Source organism: Otolemur garnettii, unplaced genomic scaffold (assembly GCF_000181295.1).
Source record: "Otolemur garnettii isolate 467f Iridium unplaced genomic scaffold, OtoGar3 scaffold00106, whole genome shotgun sequence".
Lineage (NCBI taxonomy): Eukaryota > Metazoa > Chordata > Mammalia > Primates > Galagidae > Otolemur > Otolemur garnettii.
Genome location: NW_003852501.1, coordinates 5,431,776 through 5,450,735, shown reverse-complemented (window position 1 = coordinate 5,450,735; position 18,960 = coordinate 5,431,776). Strand labels below are relative to the sequence as shown.

Here is an 18,960-nt window from a genome sequence, read left to right as displayed (position 1 = left end):
CAAAACAAGTAAATCATCTTATCTTCAGCAGAAATAAGATAATATTGCAATTCCTAATCTTCGTTTAAAAATATGCTTTCTTCCTTAGCATTGTCATGGCATTCTTTGACATGAAGTGCTGGTGAGCAGAAAGAATTAAAGAGTCGCATAGTTCAGCTATGAACTATTCACAAATTGTACTTGAAACAGAAACACAGTACACTGTTGTCAAAAGCTGATAACGAACTGGCATACTTGACCCCCATAAACGTCCAGCCTGGTGTGGTAGTAGCACCAGTCAGGTGAGGGATGTTAGAACTCAATCACCAGCATGGTGGCCATCAATTTAGCCTTCATGGTTTGCTAATGTTCTAACTATGTTGGTCGATCTGGGAGAATTATGTCATTGAAACTCATTTTATTCTTTGAACATATGCTAAATATGTTCATTTTAAAAGTAAAATAAAAACACCAAAGACAACAATATATTAATAAAAATAAAAAGATTTGTTCTGTTAAATTTGGATTCAGTTAAAAGGCCACACATAAGGACCTAGAAGGCTACTGATTACCCACCCCGGCTATATACAGATTCAACTGCAATCTTTTTCATATCTCAAGTGACTTTTCTTGCAAAAATAGAACAACCCATCCTAAAATTTGTATGGAATCTCAGTGGATCCCCAAATACCCAAAACAGTCTATTTGGAAGATTCACGTTTCCTGATTTTGAAACTTAACGACAAAGGTACAGTTGTTAAAAACAGTATGGTACTAGTAAAGAGAGACATCTCAGCCAATGGAGCAGAATAGAGAACCCAGACGTGATTCCCTCAAATGTATGGTCAGATGATTTTTAATATGGGTGCCAAAACCATTCACCCTTGTCCCGTGTAAAGGAAAAGAGAATCTTCAACAAATGATGTTAGGGAAACTGAATATCTACATGCAAAAGAAAAAAGCTTGACCTTTAATAACATATACCAAAAAATGACTCAAAATGGTTCAAAGACCTAAATGTAAGACTTTAGAAGAAAACAGAAAGGGAAAGATCCCATGACATTGGATTTGGCAGCATTTTTTGGAGTGTATACCAAATGTGTAGGCAACAAACTTTAAAATAGATAAATTGGACTGGGTCAAAATTAAAAATTAAACTTTTGTCCATCAAAGCACTCTAGCAACAGAGTGAAATGACAGCCTATTGAATGGGAGAAAATACTTAAAAATTATTTATCTTCCATTAAAACATCTTTGGCTATTTCTTTTTTCACAGTTTCACAGCTGTCTCTGTAGAGATGCTTCACATCTTTTGTTAAGTATATTCTGAGATCTTTCATTTTCTTTGAAGCTACTGTGACAGGTACTGTGCCTTTGGATTCTCTCCTTGACTGGTGTTGGCATATATGAAGGCTACTGATTTGTGAACATTGATTTTATGTCCTGACAGGTTACTGTATTTCTATATCACTTCCAGGAGAATTATGGTTGCATCTTTTGGATTTTCTAAGTATATAATCGTATCATCACCAGAGAGTTCCTCTGACCCTATTTAAATACCTTTGATACCCTTCTGTTACCTGATTGCATTTGCTAGAGCTTCCAGCACTATCTGGAGTAGTAGTGGCAAATCCTTGTCTGGTTCCAGTTGTAAGTGAAAATATTTCCAGTTTTTCTCTGTTGAATATGATATTGGCTGTGGCTTTGTTGTAAATAGCACCTGTTAGTTTAAGAAATGTCTCATTTATGCCTATTTTTAAATCATTCTTATCAGAAAAGAATGCTGTCTTTTGTCAAATGCTTTTAAGAAAAGATGGGTCAAAAAAGATGTTACATCTATTTTGACCCAAAAAAGGTGTCACATCTATTAAGAGTATCATATGGTCTTTGTTTTTGTTTATGTGTTGAATAACATTTATGGATTTGCATATGTTAAACCAGCCCTGCAACACTAGGATGAAGCCAGCCTGGTTGTGATATATTATGTTTTTGATGTGTAGCTGAATTCTGTTTGCTAGGATTTTATTCTTTTTGCATCAATGTTCATTCATATAGTAGTCTGTAGTTTTCCTTTATTTGTTAATTCCTTTCCTGGTTTTGTTATCAAGATGATAATTTGCTTCGTAGAGGGAGTTGGGAAGGGTTCTTTCTTTCTTAATAGAAAATAGGTCTTACAGTGTAGGTACAAGCTCTTCTTTAAAGGTTTGGTAGAGTTGTGGTGTGGTCTTTTTTGCTAGATGCTTTTTTATTGTTGCAATTTCTATGTTTGATACTGATCTGTTCAAGAGTTCCATTTCTTCCTGGTTAAGTCTAGGGAGGTAGTGTGATTCCAGAAATTAATCCATTTCCTCCACATTTTCAAATTTCTGGGCATAAAATATTTTGTAGTATTCAGTGATGATTGTTTGTATCTCTGTGGCATCTGTTGTTATTTCCCCTTTTTTGTTTCTGATTAAGGTTATTGTTTTCTGTTTCTATTGAATCTGTCCAAAGGTTTATCAACTTTATATATCTTTTCAAAGAACCAACTTTCTGCTTCATTAATCTTCTGTATTTTGTTGCTGTTGTTCTTAATTTCATTTAGTTCTGATCTGAATTTGGATGTTTCTTTTCTTTTACTTGGTTTTGGATTGGATTGTTCTTCCTTTTCCAGTTCCTTGAGGTGATGCTCATGGCTGAGAAGAATCAACATTGTAGATATACTACCCAAAGCAATCTATAGATTCAGTGAATCCCCATTAAAATACCAACATTATACTTTACAGAACTTGAAAAAATAGCTCTTTGTTTCATATGGATCAGATAAAAATCCAAATAGCCAATGCAGTTCTTAGAAATAAAAACAAATCTGGAGGCATCATTTTACCAGATTTCGACTTATACTAAAAGTCTATAGTATTGGTATTGGCATAAAAATAGAGACATAGATTTATGGAACAGGATTGAGAACCCAGAGGTGAAACCAGCCTCATCACATCATCTGATCTTCAATAAATGAAACAAAAGCATACACTGGGGAAAAGAATTCTTATTTAATAAATGGTGCTGGGAAAACTGGATAGCTACATGTAAAAGGCGCAAATTGGATCCATACATCTCACTACTTCCAAATCAACTCATGCTGGATAAAAGATTTAAATCTAAGACATGAAATGATAAGAACTGTAAAAGAAGAATTTTTTCTATGCCTTTGGTTCATCTTACAAGGGTACATGTGAATCTTTCTAAATGTAGAGTATACATGTCTTAACACAATAACTAAGAAAATGACATGAAGGCTATGTTGACCAGTTTGATGAAAGTATTTCAGATTGTGTACAGAACCAGCACACTGTAGCCCATGACTGCATTAATGTACACAGCTGTGATTTAATAAAAAAAAAAAAAAAGAACTGTAAAAGAAAGTGTGGGAAAATCTTTTTATGACTTCGGTCTTGAGATATGAAGAAGACCCCAATGGAAATTGCAGCAATAGTGAAAATAAATAAATGAGACCTGATGAAATTAAAAAAGTTTCTGTACAGCTAAGGGCACAATCAACAAAACAAAAAGCCTTCAGAATGGGAGAAGATATTTGCATATTATAAAACTGACAAAGCATTCATAACCAGAATCTGCAAAGAACTCAAACAAGAAAAGAGAAAACAACTCATTAATTATTGTGTTAAAGACACCAACAGAATTTTTTCTTAGAGTGCATGGCCAAAAACATGTAAAAAGATGTTCACCAACTCTAATCATGGGAGAAGGGAAAATCAAAACCACTTTGAAATATCCCCAGTGAGAATAGCCCACATCACAAGGTCCCAAAGCTGCAGATGCTGGCTTGGGTGCAGAGAGGAAGGGATATTCCTGCACTGATGGTGTGATTGCAAACAAATATATCCCTATTGGAAAGAAATACGGAGAAATCTCAAAGAGCTAAAAATAGACTTTCCATTGACCCTGTAATCCCAGGATTATCTAGGTGTCTACCCAGAAGAAAAAAGAAATTTTACCATAAGGACATGTGCACCCAAATGTTTATGGCAGCACAATTCACATTTGAAAGATGTCGAAACAACCCAAGTGCCCATCAATGTATAAATGGATTCATAAACTGTGATATATATATATGTATATATTCACACACACACATACATACATACCAGGGAATATTGTTCAACCGTAAGATAAAAGATGGAGACCTTACATTTTGTGTATTTACCTGGATGGATTTGGATAACATTCTCCTTAAAGTATCTCAAGAATGGAAAAATAAGGATCCCATGTACTCAATACTATGTTGAAACTAGTAGCTCAAAAACTATAGGCACACACAAGAGAAAAACACAATTAAACTCAAGAAGGGGAGAGAGGGAGTGCATAAGTTCCCATGTAATGGGTACAATGTAAGGGGTATATGGCACACTTTCTGGGTGAAGGGCTCAGCTGCCACTCAGACTTTACCTTATTGTAACCTAATCGTATGTACCTTTTATTACTCTGAAAAGAAGAGTAAAAATAAAGCCATACGAACTGAAACAAAATGATATATCTGATAAGGGATTAATATCCACAGTACATAAAGAATTTCTACAACTCGATAAGAAAAACCCAATTTAAAAATTGGCAGAAGACATGAGGAAGATGTACAGATTTCTATTAAACATGTGAAAAGATGTTCGACATCACTAACCATTAAGGAAATACAAATTAAGTGAGATCCACTTCACAATTAGGAAAACTATCAAAACAAACCTAGAAAATAACAACTGTTGTCAAGGATATAGAGGAATTATATAGAGGATTCTGTGCATTCCTGGGGGAAAATAAAATGGTGCAGCCACTGTGGAAGAGAGCATGGATATCCCCCAAAATGTTAACAGGTAGAATTACCCAGCAATTTCACTTCTGGGTAAATATCCCAAAGAATTGAAAGCAAGGACAAAAACAGTTATTTTTACACCAATCTTCATAGCAACATTATTCATGATAACCAAGAGATGGAGGAACCCAGATGTTTCTGCCTACGGATGACTGGATAAAATGTGTTAAACAAATCAATGGAATATTACTCTGCCTTAAAAATGAAGTTCTGACACACACTACAACATGGATGAACAAAACTACGTGCTAAGAGATACAAAGTAGGCAGAAAAGGACAAATATTGTATGATTCCATGAAGACAGAACATAGATCAGTGGTTACCAGTGACTGAGGGCAAGGGGTAGTTGTTTATCAGGTACAGGGATTCAGTTTGAGATCTTGAAAAAGTCCAAGAGATGGGTGATGAGGATAGCTGCACAACTATGTGAATGTTCTTAGTGTCACTGAATGCATATTTGAAAATGGTTGAAATGGTAAATTTTATGTTCTATATATTTTTGCCACAGCGAAAATAAATAAAATATATTGAAGTAGTTTTTCAAATCTGTAGATGCAGATATCTTCAAGTTTCTCTTAGGGAATGTGTGCACAGCTGTTCACATATTTAGAGAACACCTATTGAGTTTCCTTCACGGTCTGCATCCAGCCCTCTTCTCTCACTTCATGTTCCTGGTTCTAGACACCTGGCAGTTCACACCTGTTACACTTGGTATAAGTTGTTCCCTCTACTTTCTCTTCTCTTCCCTCCCAGTTGGAATCTGATACTTCAGGATCTAGCCCATGTGGCCACCATTTTTTGAAAAAGCTGTGCTTTCTCCTTCAGATAGAACCAATTTCTCCTTTTCCTATGTTTCCAGAGAACTTCTCCATAGCTCAGATATATCCCATTCCTGTTCCAACCAGGCTGAACTGTGTAAGGACAGAGATAGAATCTCATTCACCTTTGTAACTCCCGCCCATAGCATAGAGCAAAATGTGAGCAGGATCTTAGTAAATAGTTGAATAGCTGCATTTAAAAAATACATACGCTTCTTTCCTAGTAACTCACCTCCGAAATTGTAGAAAGCCATTTCCCTCTCCTTTTCAGAACCAGAAAATAAGACATAAAGCAAGCTCACACCTTGCAGGGGCTCCGGGCTCACTGCAGTGGGTACGGATGGAGCATCAGAATTCTGCTCCTGTCTGACGATCCTGGTCTCTTCAGCCAGGCACTAAATCTTACTGTCAATAAGTCATAGCATTACTTTATTGGTTATAAAACACAAGTTCTCAAATATTTTCCCTAAGTCCTGTCTATAAATGAAATAAATCTGATACATATTTCTGCTACCCATTGCATAATAAACCCCCTGCCACTGTTCCAACACCAGGAGCTTGGAAACAGCTGTGTCATTAAAGAACGATAGCCAATCCTAAGCAGTGACCTCCAGATGAAAGGCTCATTATTTCCTTACTGGTCTCAAGAGCTAGTCAGTCCCCAAGCACGCCAGCATGGGATTTGGACTGAAGAGTCTAAGCCTTGAACTATAAAAAAATTTACATAGTCCTTGACACAATTTGGAGCTATTACATTCCGTTGTGCCAAGAATTCCTTATTAAAAAACAATTTAGTTGTGCATACCCCATCTGGTTGGTATTATGGTCTTTCATGAAGGGAAAGCACGATTTTGTATTTACCTGATGTTCCATAGTATAAGCATGTACTTTTGCAGAAATAGGCATTTCATAGCACTGAAAAGGTAACAATTAAGGTAACTTTTGAAATGCTTCCCAGCCTTCCCTTGACTAACTTTTGTGCCTTGGAGTTATAAGATTCAACTTCTTATATCATTTGGGATTTTAATGGAAAAGAAAATGCCAAACTAAAGCAAAAAATGTGTAGACATACATCCTCTGCGATGTTTAGTTGCTGTGATTTCTGTTTTATTTTATACTTTTATGATTCAAATTCAAGTCCTTTGGAACATAACCTAGATTTCCCACTAGTCTTAGTTTGTGGGGGTTTTTCCCCAAGGAATTTGGATATCTGAAGGGGAGAAGTTTACTTTTGATTGTGTATTGACTCAGTCTCAACCATATTACCAAAAGATTGCAATATTTCAGTTCGAAATATTTCAGGAAAGCATTTCCAACTAGGGGGATTGCGTTTTGTCATACCGAATGGGGAAGATTTTTGCAGCTTGCTTTTCACAACAGTTTATACTCTAAAAAGGATTCCTTGGTTTGTTTTTTTTTTTTTACTTTTTTTTTGACATGGCATTCAAAGATGTGGTTTTTCTTTATTCACATGCTCTGTGCTTATAGTTGTGAAGTGTTTTGTTCATGATACAATCATGAGTAAATTGGTAGCCATAAATACTTATTGGATTATGAATTATCCTAACTTACATTTTATTTATTTATTTATTTTGAGACAGAGCCTTAACTCTGCTGCCTCTAGAGTACCATGGTGTCAGTGTAGCTTACAGCAGCCTCAAACGCCTGGGTGATTCTCCTGCCTCAGCCTCTTAAGTAGCTGGGACTGTAGGTCCCTGCAACTACATCTAGCTAACTTTTCTATTTTTAGTAGAGACAGGGTCTCACTCTTCTTCAGGCTGGTCTCTAATTCCTAAGCTCAAGGGATCTTCCCACTTTGGCCTCCCAGAGTGCTAGGATTATAAGCATGAGCCAACAAGCCTGGCCCTAACTTAAACATTTTTAAAAATCACTCATTATATAGAGTCTATTCCTAATAACTGCTGTCTATTAAACGGGTATTTGGTATGAACTGTAATATCTTTCATCTTCTCTGTACCCTTATTTCCTCTTTTGTGAGGTGGGATAACACTTCTTTGTGAAGGATTGTTACAAGGTTTAAATGAGATAATCCATTTAGAGTATTGCCTGATTCTTTCAACGCAGGAAGCAATAAATGCCTGTTAGCTTTTATTACATATCGTCATCATCAAAAATAACAGGGGTGATAGTCATACAGAGTGTGTGGTTTGCATTTTATCTATTCATTAAAAAAATGAAGATTGGGGGAGATTATGGAAATTGCCTGTCCTCACATAGCAATTAAGAGCTTGAACTAAACTCTCCTGTGTTCACTTTTATGAGCTCCTTCTGCTTCAACATTAAATATTAATCGTCTGCATATGTTCACCTACTGAGTGCCTGCAGCAGCCCAGAACTGCACTAGATTCCGGGTGTGCAGTGTTGAAGGGAACTGATATAATCTCTGGCCACATGGGGTAGCCAGACAACAATGCAACAAAAATTACGGCATGTGACCAGCTAAGGAAAACATGACTATGGCGTGATGATGGAGAACAGCACGTTCTCCCTTCTCATCTATATAATTCTTTAAAGTGGACGTAAGGCTTACCAGTTATAACATAATAAAAATAGAGATATAAACAGGAAACAGAATTTCCCCTCATCTATCTCCATTTCTGCTCAGCAATCAATAGAAATAGTTGACGACTTCCACACTTAATCATGTACTCATAGAAACACATGTAAACATGCAGCATTTTTGTTGTGATTTTACCCCCCCCAAAAAAGGAATCTTATACACATTATTCTGTACTTGTTTGTGTTTGCCTTAAAAAATCCTTGGACGTTTTATGAGTATGTGATGTTTGCTGTTAGCATTTTACCTGCCTGAGACTGAGTCAGCAAGAGAAAACTCCCCAAAGATTTTATAGGTGAGGCCCTGCCCATTTAAAGGCATTAGAAGCCTCTGATCTCCCCTTAATCTGGTTGCTCAATCCCATAATTTATTGGGCAAAAGATACTCGAGGGTGTCTTTATAATACTACTTCTGACAATCCTTGTTCTATAACAGCATTTCCGATTTTTTTTTTTTTGCTTGATTTTCTACCCACTTACCTACTTGCCAATTTATTTACTTATTTCTGCCTTTTCTTTTGTTAATCTCCTGCTATTTATTGGGCATTCATTCATGTTTATAAATACATGTTTAACATTTAAAAAGTTGGATGCTTAGTATTTTAGAGATTTGCTCCAATCACTCACTCCTGAAGAACTTTAGGGTTTTGTTTTCTTTTTAGGTTTTCCGTTTGGTTTTTGTACTACCAACAATACCAGAAAACAAAATTTTACTTACCAGTGCTTTTATGTATGAGAAATGGGTTTCCAGAAATATAATTTCTATTCCTGTTTATATCCTATTTTAAGATAGGTGGCCAGATCAAATTTCAAAAAGGGCGGTAGCATTTTGACTTTTAAATAGATGTCTTTAATGCCAGTCTATCACCCCAGACCTGATGTGCAAATTACTAATAGTAGATAATGATGTTATTTAATTACTCTCCTCCGTAGGGTGCTTTTCCACTGGAGTTCACTACCAGGGATGCTGGGAGACCACTCAGTAGAGGAACGGGTCATCCTTTTCCCAAATGAAGCAGCCATCTGTTAAGTGTCGGCTGTTAGTTGAGAGCCTAAGAGTGGCGGCAGGTACAACCCGCTGGGGTTGGACGATGGCGGCGGGACGTCCAGACAGGAGTCTGTGCAATTAGCCAAGACAGTTACTGCATTTTTGGCAGTCAGGCAGCAGTTAAAGAAGGATCTTTTTCCAAGAAGGAAAAGCCATTTAATAAGTTTGGGTCAGTTTGCTCATAACAACACTATATTTGAGGACCCAAAACCCCAGGAGCTTGGCAAGCCAGCCAGGCTCGGCAGGTCTTCCTCTCAACTCACCAAGTTTGGGGCCCTCCGGCCAGGACCTGGCTCTCTGGGCTTTGACTGTATTCATTTAATAGCATGCCTAACTAACAAGAAAGTAAAAGCAGAGGAATCTTTCTCCCCCCCATTAATCCCAAAGAGTAAAATTTAGTGACTATAAGCAAGCCGCTGCCATCCAAGGAAGGCTCAGAGAAGGGCAAACTGTCGGTTTGCACTGAGGGCTGTGTGTTTGGGATGGCAGCTGGGAGCTGGTGGCCCCCAGAAAATGACATTAATGTTTAGGGATTGGGTGGTGCCGTCTTTTATGTATATGAATTAACATTTGTATATGCCTAACTAGTGTGAAAGTCTGATTTTATAATGTGTCAGTGGGCCATCGTGTACCTGTCTCATGAATAAATAAAATAAAAACTAAGTGCGTTTATATAAATATTTAAAAATACATCGCGTTCTTATACTTTTTCCGTTTCACCTATGGAAATCTCGCCAAAACCAAATCAAGTTTGAATGTTTACAAGGTAAGAGAAAACCAGCGTGTAGATTTTGAAACTAAGAAGGAGATATTTTTGGTTTTAATTTTTTCTCTACCAAATTTCTTTTATCCAAATATCTGTTAAGCAAATATCATAGTTCCACGGAAATAAACAGATCTGATCATCTAATGATGGATGATTTGAATGCAGATTGAAATGGAAAATGAGCTTGTTTATACGTTTCAAAATGCTGTAGCACCTGCAACTGATAAAAATTAGTACAAACATCGAAAGTCTTTGAAGAAACATGTGGCCAAGCCAGGGCCAACTTGGACGGAATCAGAACACTGGCTGCTTAGAGAAAATATCCCAACCTTCAGCTAATCACAGTGTTAATCTGAAATGAAGAGTGAAAATTTTTACATGGTTCAGTATTGCTTGGAACAAGGTCAGGGTCAACAAGGTCAGTTCAGGAAAGAGATGCTAGATTTCTTAGAACTCCCCCCCCGCCCCCCACCCATTGTATGTTTTCATCAACTTGGGTTTCTTGTTTATATAAAATTCACTCTCAGTCTTTAAAATAATTTCTTATTGATAACATATGACGCTATATTGCGGTTTGGGGGATCTAAATTTTTAAAGTCAGTAGATTCACATCCAGTGCTACTCTGGCCTCTGAGGAATAGACACTGTGATTCTAAGTGTGAGGTCTGGCTAGAGGGGAGTTATTCCAAAAGGAGTGAAGCTTTCTGAGTCTGTGCCCCTGAATATACATGCAAAAGCCTGGTTCCGTGCAACCAGGCCCATGTCATTATTTTGCTTATAGCAACATCTGTTACAAGTATATTTCTATGTTTTATCACATTTCTATAATAAATTTATTGCTTTAATCCAGAGTTTCCCAACAGTGGCATTATTGACATTTTGGACCAGATAATTCTTTGTTGTAGGGGGTTCTTCTGGGCGTTGCAAGGTGTTGAGCAGAATCTACAGCCTACTTCATGGCAATAGCACCCTCCCCTGAGTCGTGCTGATAAAAATTGATCTCCGGACACTGTCAGATGTCTCCATGGAGACAAAATTATCCCATCTGAGAATTACTGCTTGAAATAGTTATATTAATAAAATATGAACATGTTTAGAAAGTTCAAAACAGAAGCAAGATGAGTAAAATCTCCCTTTTACACTATTGGGAGGTAATGAATAGTAATGATCTCTTAGGTCTTCCAGAAAGACGGCATACGTATATGAGTATGTTTGTTGATTTTGCACAATTATGATCATTCTATAACTTACATCCTTATTTTTTCATTTTAATGTATCTTTGAGATTTTGGTATTACAGTACATATGGATTTATAAATGTCAGCATACTCTTCCATTACATGGATGAATTAAAACGTCTTAAACCAGCTATCAATGTATGTATATGCAGATTGTCATTTTTTTCTAAATAATACCACACTCTTGTATTCATGGAATCCCGCATGATTATAGTTTTGATGTAATTCAGAGTATTTTCCTGCAAGTAGAATCACTAGATCAAAAGGAAGTGACATTCAACATATTTATAGACACTATATTACCAACTGGTTATTAGAGAAGCTATTTCCCCCAGGTTATAAACTTTCAAATCTTTTTTTTTTTTTTCAAACTTTCAAATCTTTACCTATCTGATAAGTAACAAGTGATATCCCTTTTGGTGTGTGTGTTTAATCAAAATAAAAGGGATTTCTGGTATTTCTAGGTGGTGTTTTTTTTTTTTTCTCCTGTGATCTACTACACGTACTCTTTGTCCCCTTTCTTAGAAGCTTGTAGGGTATTTTCTTTTTCATTTTAAGAACTATTTATCTATTAAGGAAATTAGGTCTTTTTTCTATAGATGTTATGTATATTTGGGTACTGTTCGTCAGTTTTCTTTAAACATTACTGATATTTTTCTCTCTAGAAACTAACTGGCTTGTTTCAAATTTATCCTCTTTCTGAGTTTATTGTCTTGCAGAGATGCATTTTCACATGCAACATAATGAGGGTTTTTTTTTTTTTTATGTTTTGTTCTGTGCTTTCAGAGTTTTGTTTTTTGTGTTTAAATATTTAAGACATGAAATTAATTTGCATATGTAGAGACTGAAATACTACATAATTTTTTCCATACTATGGACAATTTATCACATGATAATGAGCATTTCAAACATGTGAGATAAAGATGGCATATTAAACAAATGCTGTTGACATAAATGCTAATATTTGGCTGTAAAATAATAAAGCTACTTGAAAGGACCCACTGGGCCTGTTCGTACTTGCAGCTTAAAAGGAACCATAGGGACTATTTTTTCTTTATTAGAAACAGAATTTATTTGAGATTAATATGAAGGTACAAATGATTAGATTACACTGTTTGCATTTATTAGGTACAGCACACCCCCTGGGTGAAGGGCTCAAGGATAGGGGCTTTGTATCCTAGTTGGGGGGAGGCAATGTTGTCAAAAAGATGGGTGGGGGGCTCCATCATGTAGGGTTTGTAAGTAGGGTTATAAATTTGATCTTATTTGAATAGCCTCTCTAGTTCATGTTTGTTTGACACGTTTCTCTTATATGTAGCATATATTTTAGATTTTAATTTTTTACACACCTGAGCTTTTAGAATGTTTTGCTATTAATATAACACACATATTTAGCATTACTTCTGTCGTCACATTTTATGTTAATTGTTCATCTTTTGATGTTTCCTTGGTTTCTATCTTTTGCTAAAACTCCTGTCATGTATTATTTCCCTGAGGACCTGCAAACATTCACTACTTCCTTCTGGTATGGTGTTATACTAGAGAGAAATAAGATACCAGATTGATTTTTCCCCCCTGTAAGTTAATTGCTTTTTTTGCTTAAGCATACTGAAGACTTGACTTGTAAAATTGTGAAGCTCTTTAAATTTCTATAGCCAGGTATATGTGGGTGTTAGTTTTTTTTGTATCCGTCGTTTGTTTTGTTTCCTAGAACAAAAGATACCCTATTGGATGATGAAGGTTTCAGAGTACTTCTGAACTTTTTCTCCTGCTTTTTCTCTGAACACTTTCCCCCCATGCTACTTGTTCTATTTTTTTTTTTAATACAAGCATCTCTTTTTTTGTAACTTTATGTTATTATCTTTAAAGGCTTCTAACTCTACCACTTTCTCCAGATATCATTACTAAACTTTTGTCTTTGCTGGGCTTTGTTTGCTCAAGTATTTCCTACCTATTTCTAGGTGTGCTTTCCGCATTGTCAATTCTGGTTTTTATTTCCCTTTATGTGGCTTTAACTGGTAACACTTTCTCTGCTTGTCTCCTTCTTTGATATCTTACACACCTTATTTTAACCTTTATTTCAAGGAAATACATTCTCATTAGCTCTTTTTTAAATTTCAGATCAATATAAGGGTACACACCGATTAGGTTACATTGTTTGCATTTTTTAGGTCAAGTCCAAGTTTCAGTTGAGCCTTTCACCCAGGAGCTGTGCCATATACTCCACACTGTACCCACTAGCTGAGAGCTTACCACACTGCCTCCCCCTTAGCTCCCATTCTTGAATTTAAATATGTTTTTCTCTGCTGTGGGCATGTAGATGTTTATGAGTTTCATATTAATATTAAATTAAATATTAAATTGGATGCTTATTTTTCCATTCTTAGGAGAACATTCTCCAAATCCTTCCAGGTAAATTCAAAAGATGTGAAGTCTCCATCTTTCTTTGTGGCTGAATAGTATTCTAGTTTATTTATCCATTCCTGGGTTGATGGAGACTTAGGTTGTTTCCATATCTTTGTGCTTATGAATTGAGCTGCTATAAACATTCTAGTGCAAATGTCCCTATGGCATAGTGATTTTTTTTTCTTCTGGGTAGATACCTACTAATGGGATTGTAGTATCAAATGGAAGATCTATTTTTAGCTCTTTGAGGATTCTCCATATTTCCTTCCAAAGAGACTGTGTTAGTTTGCAATCCCACCAGTAGTATGAAAGTGTTCCCTTCTCTCAACATCCATGCCAACATTTGCAGCTTTGGGATCTTGTGATGTGGGCTATTCTTACTGGGGTTAGGTGATATCTGAAGGTGGTTTTGATTTGCATTTCTCTGATGACTAGGGACAATGAGCATTTTTTCATGTGTTTTTGGCCATTTTTCTGCCTTCTTAGGAGAAGGTTCTGTTCATGTCTCTTGCCCAGTGAGAAATGGGATTGTTTGCTCTTTTCTTACTGATTAGTTTGAGTTCTCTGTAGATTCTGGTTATTAGGCCTTTGTCAAATTTGTAACCTGTGAATATCTTCTCCCATTCTGAAGGCTGTCTCTTTGCTTTAGTTTTACCCTTACCTGTGCAGAAGCGTTTTAGCTTGATCATGTCCCTTTTATTTATTTTTGGTGTTGCTACAATTGCCAATGGGGTCTTCTTCATAAATTCTTCTCCCAGGTCAATATTGTTAGCTCTTTTAGGCTCGCCAACGATGTTTAAAATTTTCTTCTGCCCTGTGCCCTCATTATTCTATGAAGAATATCTCATATACATTCGTCATGTTCTTTTATTTTATTCTGTGAATTTTTAAACATTTCTGGGTAGGAAAGCTTAAAAGTTGCCTCAGAATAATTTCTTATCCAATTTTCTTGTCTCTTCACTGGTCTCCTATCACTTTGCATTAGGAAACACCTCCCTTGCTTCCATACTTCCCCTTAGAAGAGGAGGCTTATGTGTCTCATGGGGAATTTCTGTATGTTATAGGTTGTCTGCTGGATATTTTGCATTTTTTTCTTTTCAGTTCACCTTGACCAGTGTCTGTCAAGTTCATTGCTATTGATGCTTCCTATTGTACCCAGCTGTTTTCCCTCCTTGATTCCTGGGAAAAGGAGGGGAAAGAAAGGCATCTATGCATTAATTGCCCTTCAGCTTCAGTGTACCTGCTGTGCTGAATCCACCTAGAGACCTCTGCCACTGTGTGCCTCTACCTCTATATTTTACCTCTAAATAAGAGCTATGTCAGCCATTTCTTGAGTTGTTTCACCTATTTTGTGGAATTTTTTTACTCTGTTTTAATGTGTAGGTTGTGTGTGCTGTTGGCATTCTCTCTGATCTGATATCTTCTGCTATGAATACGTAACCAGTGTCTCTCCTGTGTCATTTGTAGCTGTGTTAAGGATACTTGTAGTTTCCTTGGAAATGACTATTTCTTTTCTATTTTTAATTATTTTTGCTATTTGGGGTGATGTTAAGGAGGGCAGAACAGTAGAAATACTGCTACACCTTCAACAAGACAACAGACTAACTGGATGTCAGTTAATTGAGTGCTCATTAAATATTGATCAGTGTTTGCTCAATTGGTTGACTAGAAGAACTCAAGACTTGTAACACAATCTTGGGAAAATTAAGGTAAAATCCTTGAAATAATTTACACATTCCTTTGAATCAGATGTACATCCAGATTGGTGGAAATATTGATTGCCAAGACCTCCAGTGATAGGGAGAGAGTAGGATTGAAATTGTGGCTTTAGGGATGTCTGATATTTGAATAGGTGTTGTAAGAATTTTTCAAACACAAAACAGAGCACGAATCTCTGGATATTTGTTCTCCACCAGTATTTCTTCATTGAGAATAGCCAGACCTCTTGGAGGAGAGTTGAAATGGAGTGAATAGGAGAGAAGTTGCCAGCTCCTATGTAGAAGAGTGGGCACAGAGAGAAGGGGGAGATGGTGGTCAAAGGAGGCAAAATGCTAGACGGAGGGATAAGTTTTTGTTTGGTTATGTTTTGTTTTTTGAGCACAGCTTGGTGAATATAATAGTGTATTATACATTTTAAGATTGTTAAGAGTTAAGGTGTTAGAAATGTCCCTAAAAAAGGAGAAAGAATAAAAACAGTATTTTCAACATCGCATTTCAAATGTTCTTGCCTCAGAAAAATAAGTATTTGAGGGGATAGATGTATTGTTTAGTTTGATCTGATTATTCTACACCGTATTTGTAAATCTTAACATCACTTTGTATCCCATAAATATATATAATTATAAACTTCCAATTTACAATAAAATTAAAAGGTTTTAAAAATAAAAAAATTTAGAGAGTGAATAGGCATGTGGAAGGATTTTTGAAAGTCAGCAAGCTTATCTTGGATTTAGGAGGAAGCCCGAGTAGGTTTCTTTGACTGGGGAATGCCATGATGAAATCTGTATTCAAGGAAAAATTTGTTTTTGTTTGTTTTTAAAACAGCTTTATTGAGCTGCGATTTGCATGCCTGTATATTTCATTCATTTAAAGTGTACTGTTCAGTGGTTTGTAGTGTATTCACAGTGAAGGAGAACTCTATCCAGCAACTGAATGGAGACATTGGATTTGATTCCACTGAGACTTGGCCAGTCCCTGTTTGTGCCCAAAATTGTGCACAGGGCAGCACAGGCAACAATTCCCATCTCAGGAAACTTTGTCTGGTAGAGTCAAGAAACTGATTTTGAAAAATCTGACTCTATAATAACTATTTTCAGTACCAGAGTCCATCTCAACTCAGGTCATCTTGGCATAGCTGTGCTGTGTTGCCGGTAAGGTCCTATGAACAGGGCTAGTCTCTCATGATTTTATTCCACTAAAGTAGGTTCTGTGATTTGTACAGGGTAGTTTATAAAGTTTGCCCAAGTCATTGGAATCTGATCACTGTGTATAAATTTCACTGAATTTTAAGCAGCAACATTTGTGTTCTATATTTTCTGCCTGCTCCTTTCTAAGTCAGGTTTCTGCCCTCCGATGGCTGGCCCTGTCCTCCTCTCCACTGCCGATGCCTATGTTGTCTTCAGTCACCCCTGGGCTGTCTGAACTCATCTGATATTCTTTTATCCCCTTGTCGTGCAGCACTATCATGTATTGGCACTTTGCTCTGTGGTTGTTTTTATGTCAGTCTTGCTTAATCATTTAGAATTATAGACTGCGTGAAAGTGTAAAGAACAGTCTATATTTAATTTATTTCTACATCCCGTGTGACTCAGGTGATTTGACCATGTGTTTTGACCTTTGTTGAGGTGGTAAATGGACATACAATTAAGGAAGGTCAGTATTTTATGAACTAAGAACATACGTGACCAACAGAGGGATTTTTGTTGTCTTTTATTTATGATGTTTACTTATTTGAAAGTCCTACAAAGACTAGTCATATTTATCAAATCAACTTTATAGGAAAAAAGAACGTGAAGTTGAGAGTCTTCTGGTCAATGAGAAAGTGTTAACATAAAACCTTTTAGTTAGAAATTGAATGTAAGTTGTTTTTCTGTAAACATGTATAAAATATTACCTCCTAAAACAGATGCATGCCTTAAGTGTAAATTTTCCTTAAAATATTGATCCTTGTGATATTGGTCATATATATTTTATGAAAGAACCACTGCTACAGCCCTGGGGCTCATTATTCCTTAACAGCTGTGTCCAGCTGGTGGTCCACATTCCCTGCTACTTGTTCAGTGAATGGAAACATTTAGGTCAATATTGATATAAAACTTCGTGAACTTTCTTCTTTTTCAGCTCTGGTTCGCCTTTGTTAATGGATTTTCTGGGCAGATTTTATTTGAACGCTGGTGCATCGGCTTGTACAATGTGGTAAGCATTCTTCATCTCTATCTGATAGCATGCAGAACTTCAGCGACATTCCTTCACTGTTTATGTCTGGGAAGTGTATCTAAGTCAATCATCTGTATACTTAGCAGGCAGTACAAATACATCTTTAGGCCCTTTGTTGCTGTGACACATCCTGCAGAAGCCCAAACTCTCCACACATGGTTTCAATCATAGCAGATCATTCTTGAATAACCCCATGAAATTATTAACCCATATATCTTGATAATGGACCCTTGTTACCCTACCCCTTACTAAATGCACATGCAACATTTTCATGTTTTTAGCTCAAGTAAAAATTTCTGAACATCTGAACTCATTCTGCTTCATTATTTTGGTTCTGAATTCTTAAACATAGGTATGAATAGAGAGTATGCAATCTAGCGTGTTTCTTGCCCTTCTTGAAAGAGTATCTGTCCTTCTGGAAGAATGTTTCTTCCACAGTCAGAGCTGAAATAATGAATTCTGACTTCCAGCTACTGTGGAGGATGGTAATCTGCTCATCTGGTACTTTTCATGATTTCCATGTTCTTTTTTTATTACTTGGCTGTAATGAATACAAAAGCTAGAAATAAATAAAATCTATAAGCTAAAATGACTCAGTAGCTGCCTAGCATTCTTGCTTTTTGTTTCACTGGCAGGACGCACTAAGGGGCTTGCATCGGAGTGCTCTCAAGACCCCAGAATGGCTGGTTTCTTGAGTCACATTCTCCCACTCGCACTGAACCCTAACTCAGGCAGCCTCTGCTCCATGAAAGTTTATATTGTGAAGCAGCCATCATAGATGCATATAGGTGGAAGTCACCAGACATGCAATGACGTGATATGAGGAGCTATAAATATGTACAGTGTATACATCCCTTGGTGGCTGGATATTTAAGTCATCTGTGCATTCCGTGCTCCTTTCTGCTGGATGCTGGGTATAAAATGCTGAATATAGCAGCTTGCCCTGCCCCTGTGTGTCTTACAAGGTTAAGTGGGTGAGATGTGTGCACTCAGACACCTTCAAGCCTGGAGTTGGATGTGGAATTTAAATTGTGCTGGTGAGTTGGTAACTCTTACTTGGGGAAGAGTGCACCTCTTCCTTGCAGATACTGATGGCCTAAAAGATGAAAGTGCACACACACACTGAACCTTTTTTTTTTTTTCTGTGCTAGAAAAGGTACTCTAACTGCCTATGCTATGGATAGGGACTCAAGGGCCTCCCCTTTGTGTAGTAAGGCGATCAGAGACTGCTAACTCTGCAGGACTTGAAACTTAATTCCAGTAGGTTAGAGTTATGCAGCCACTTGGGGGGAAGGGGAAATGGTTCTGTAATTATTCAGTGTTTA

At 36.7% G+C, this 18,960-nt stretch overlaps 1 protein-coding gene across 2 annotated transcripts in view; it reads left to right on the top strand.

Annotated features, from left to right (window-relative positions):
• The window catches only part of ATP8A2 (ATPase phospholipid transporting 8A2), a 625,592-nt gene that overhangs the window by 426,645 nt on the left and 179,987 nt on the right, over positions 1-18,960 (top strand). Inside the window, exon 28 of one of the 2 annotated variants that reach the window (XM_012809508.2) lies at positions 17,540-17,614. The exons of the other annotated variant lie outside the window; for it this stretch is intronic. Coding sequence (XP_012664962.1) covers positions 17,540-17,614 — 75 coding nt within the window. The remainder of the gene's footprint in view (positions 1-17,539; positions 17,615-18,960) is intronic. 2 annotated transcript variants of the gene reach the window in all.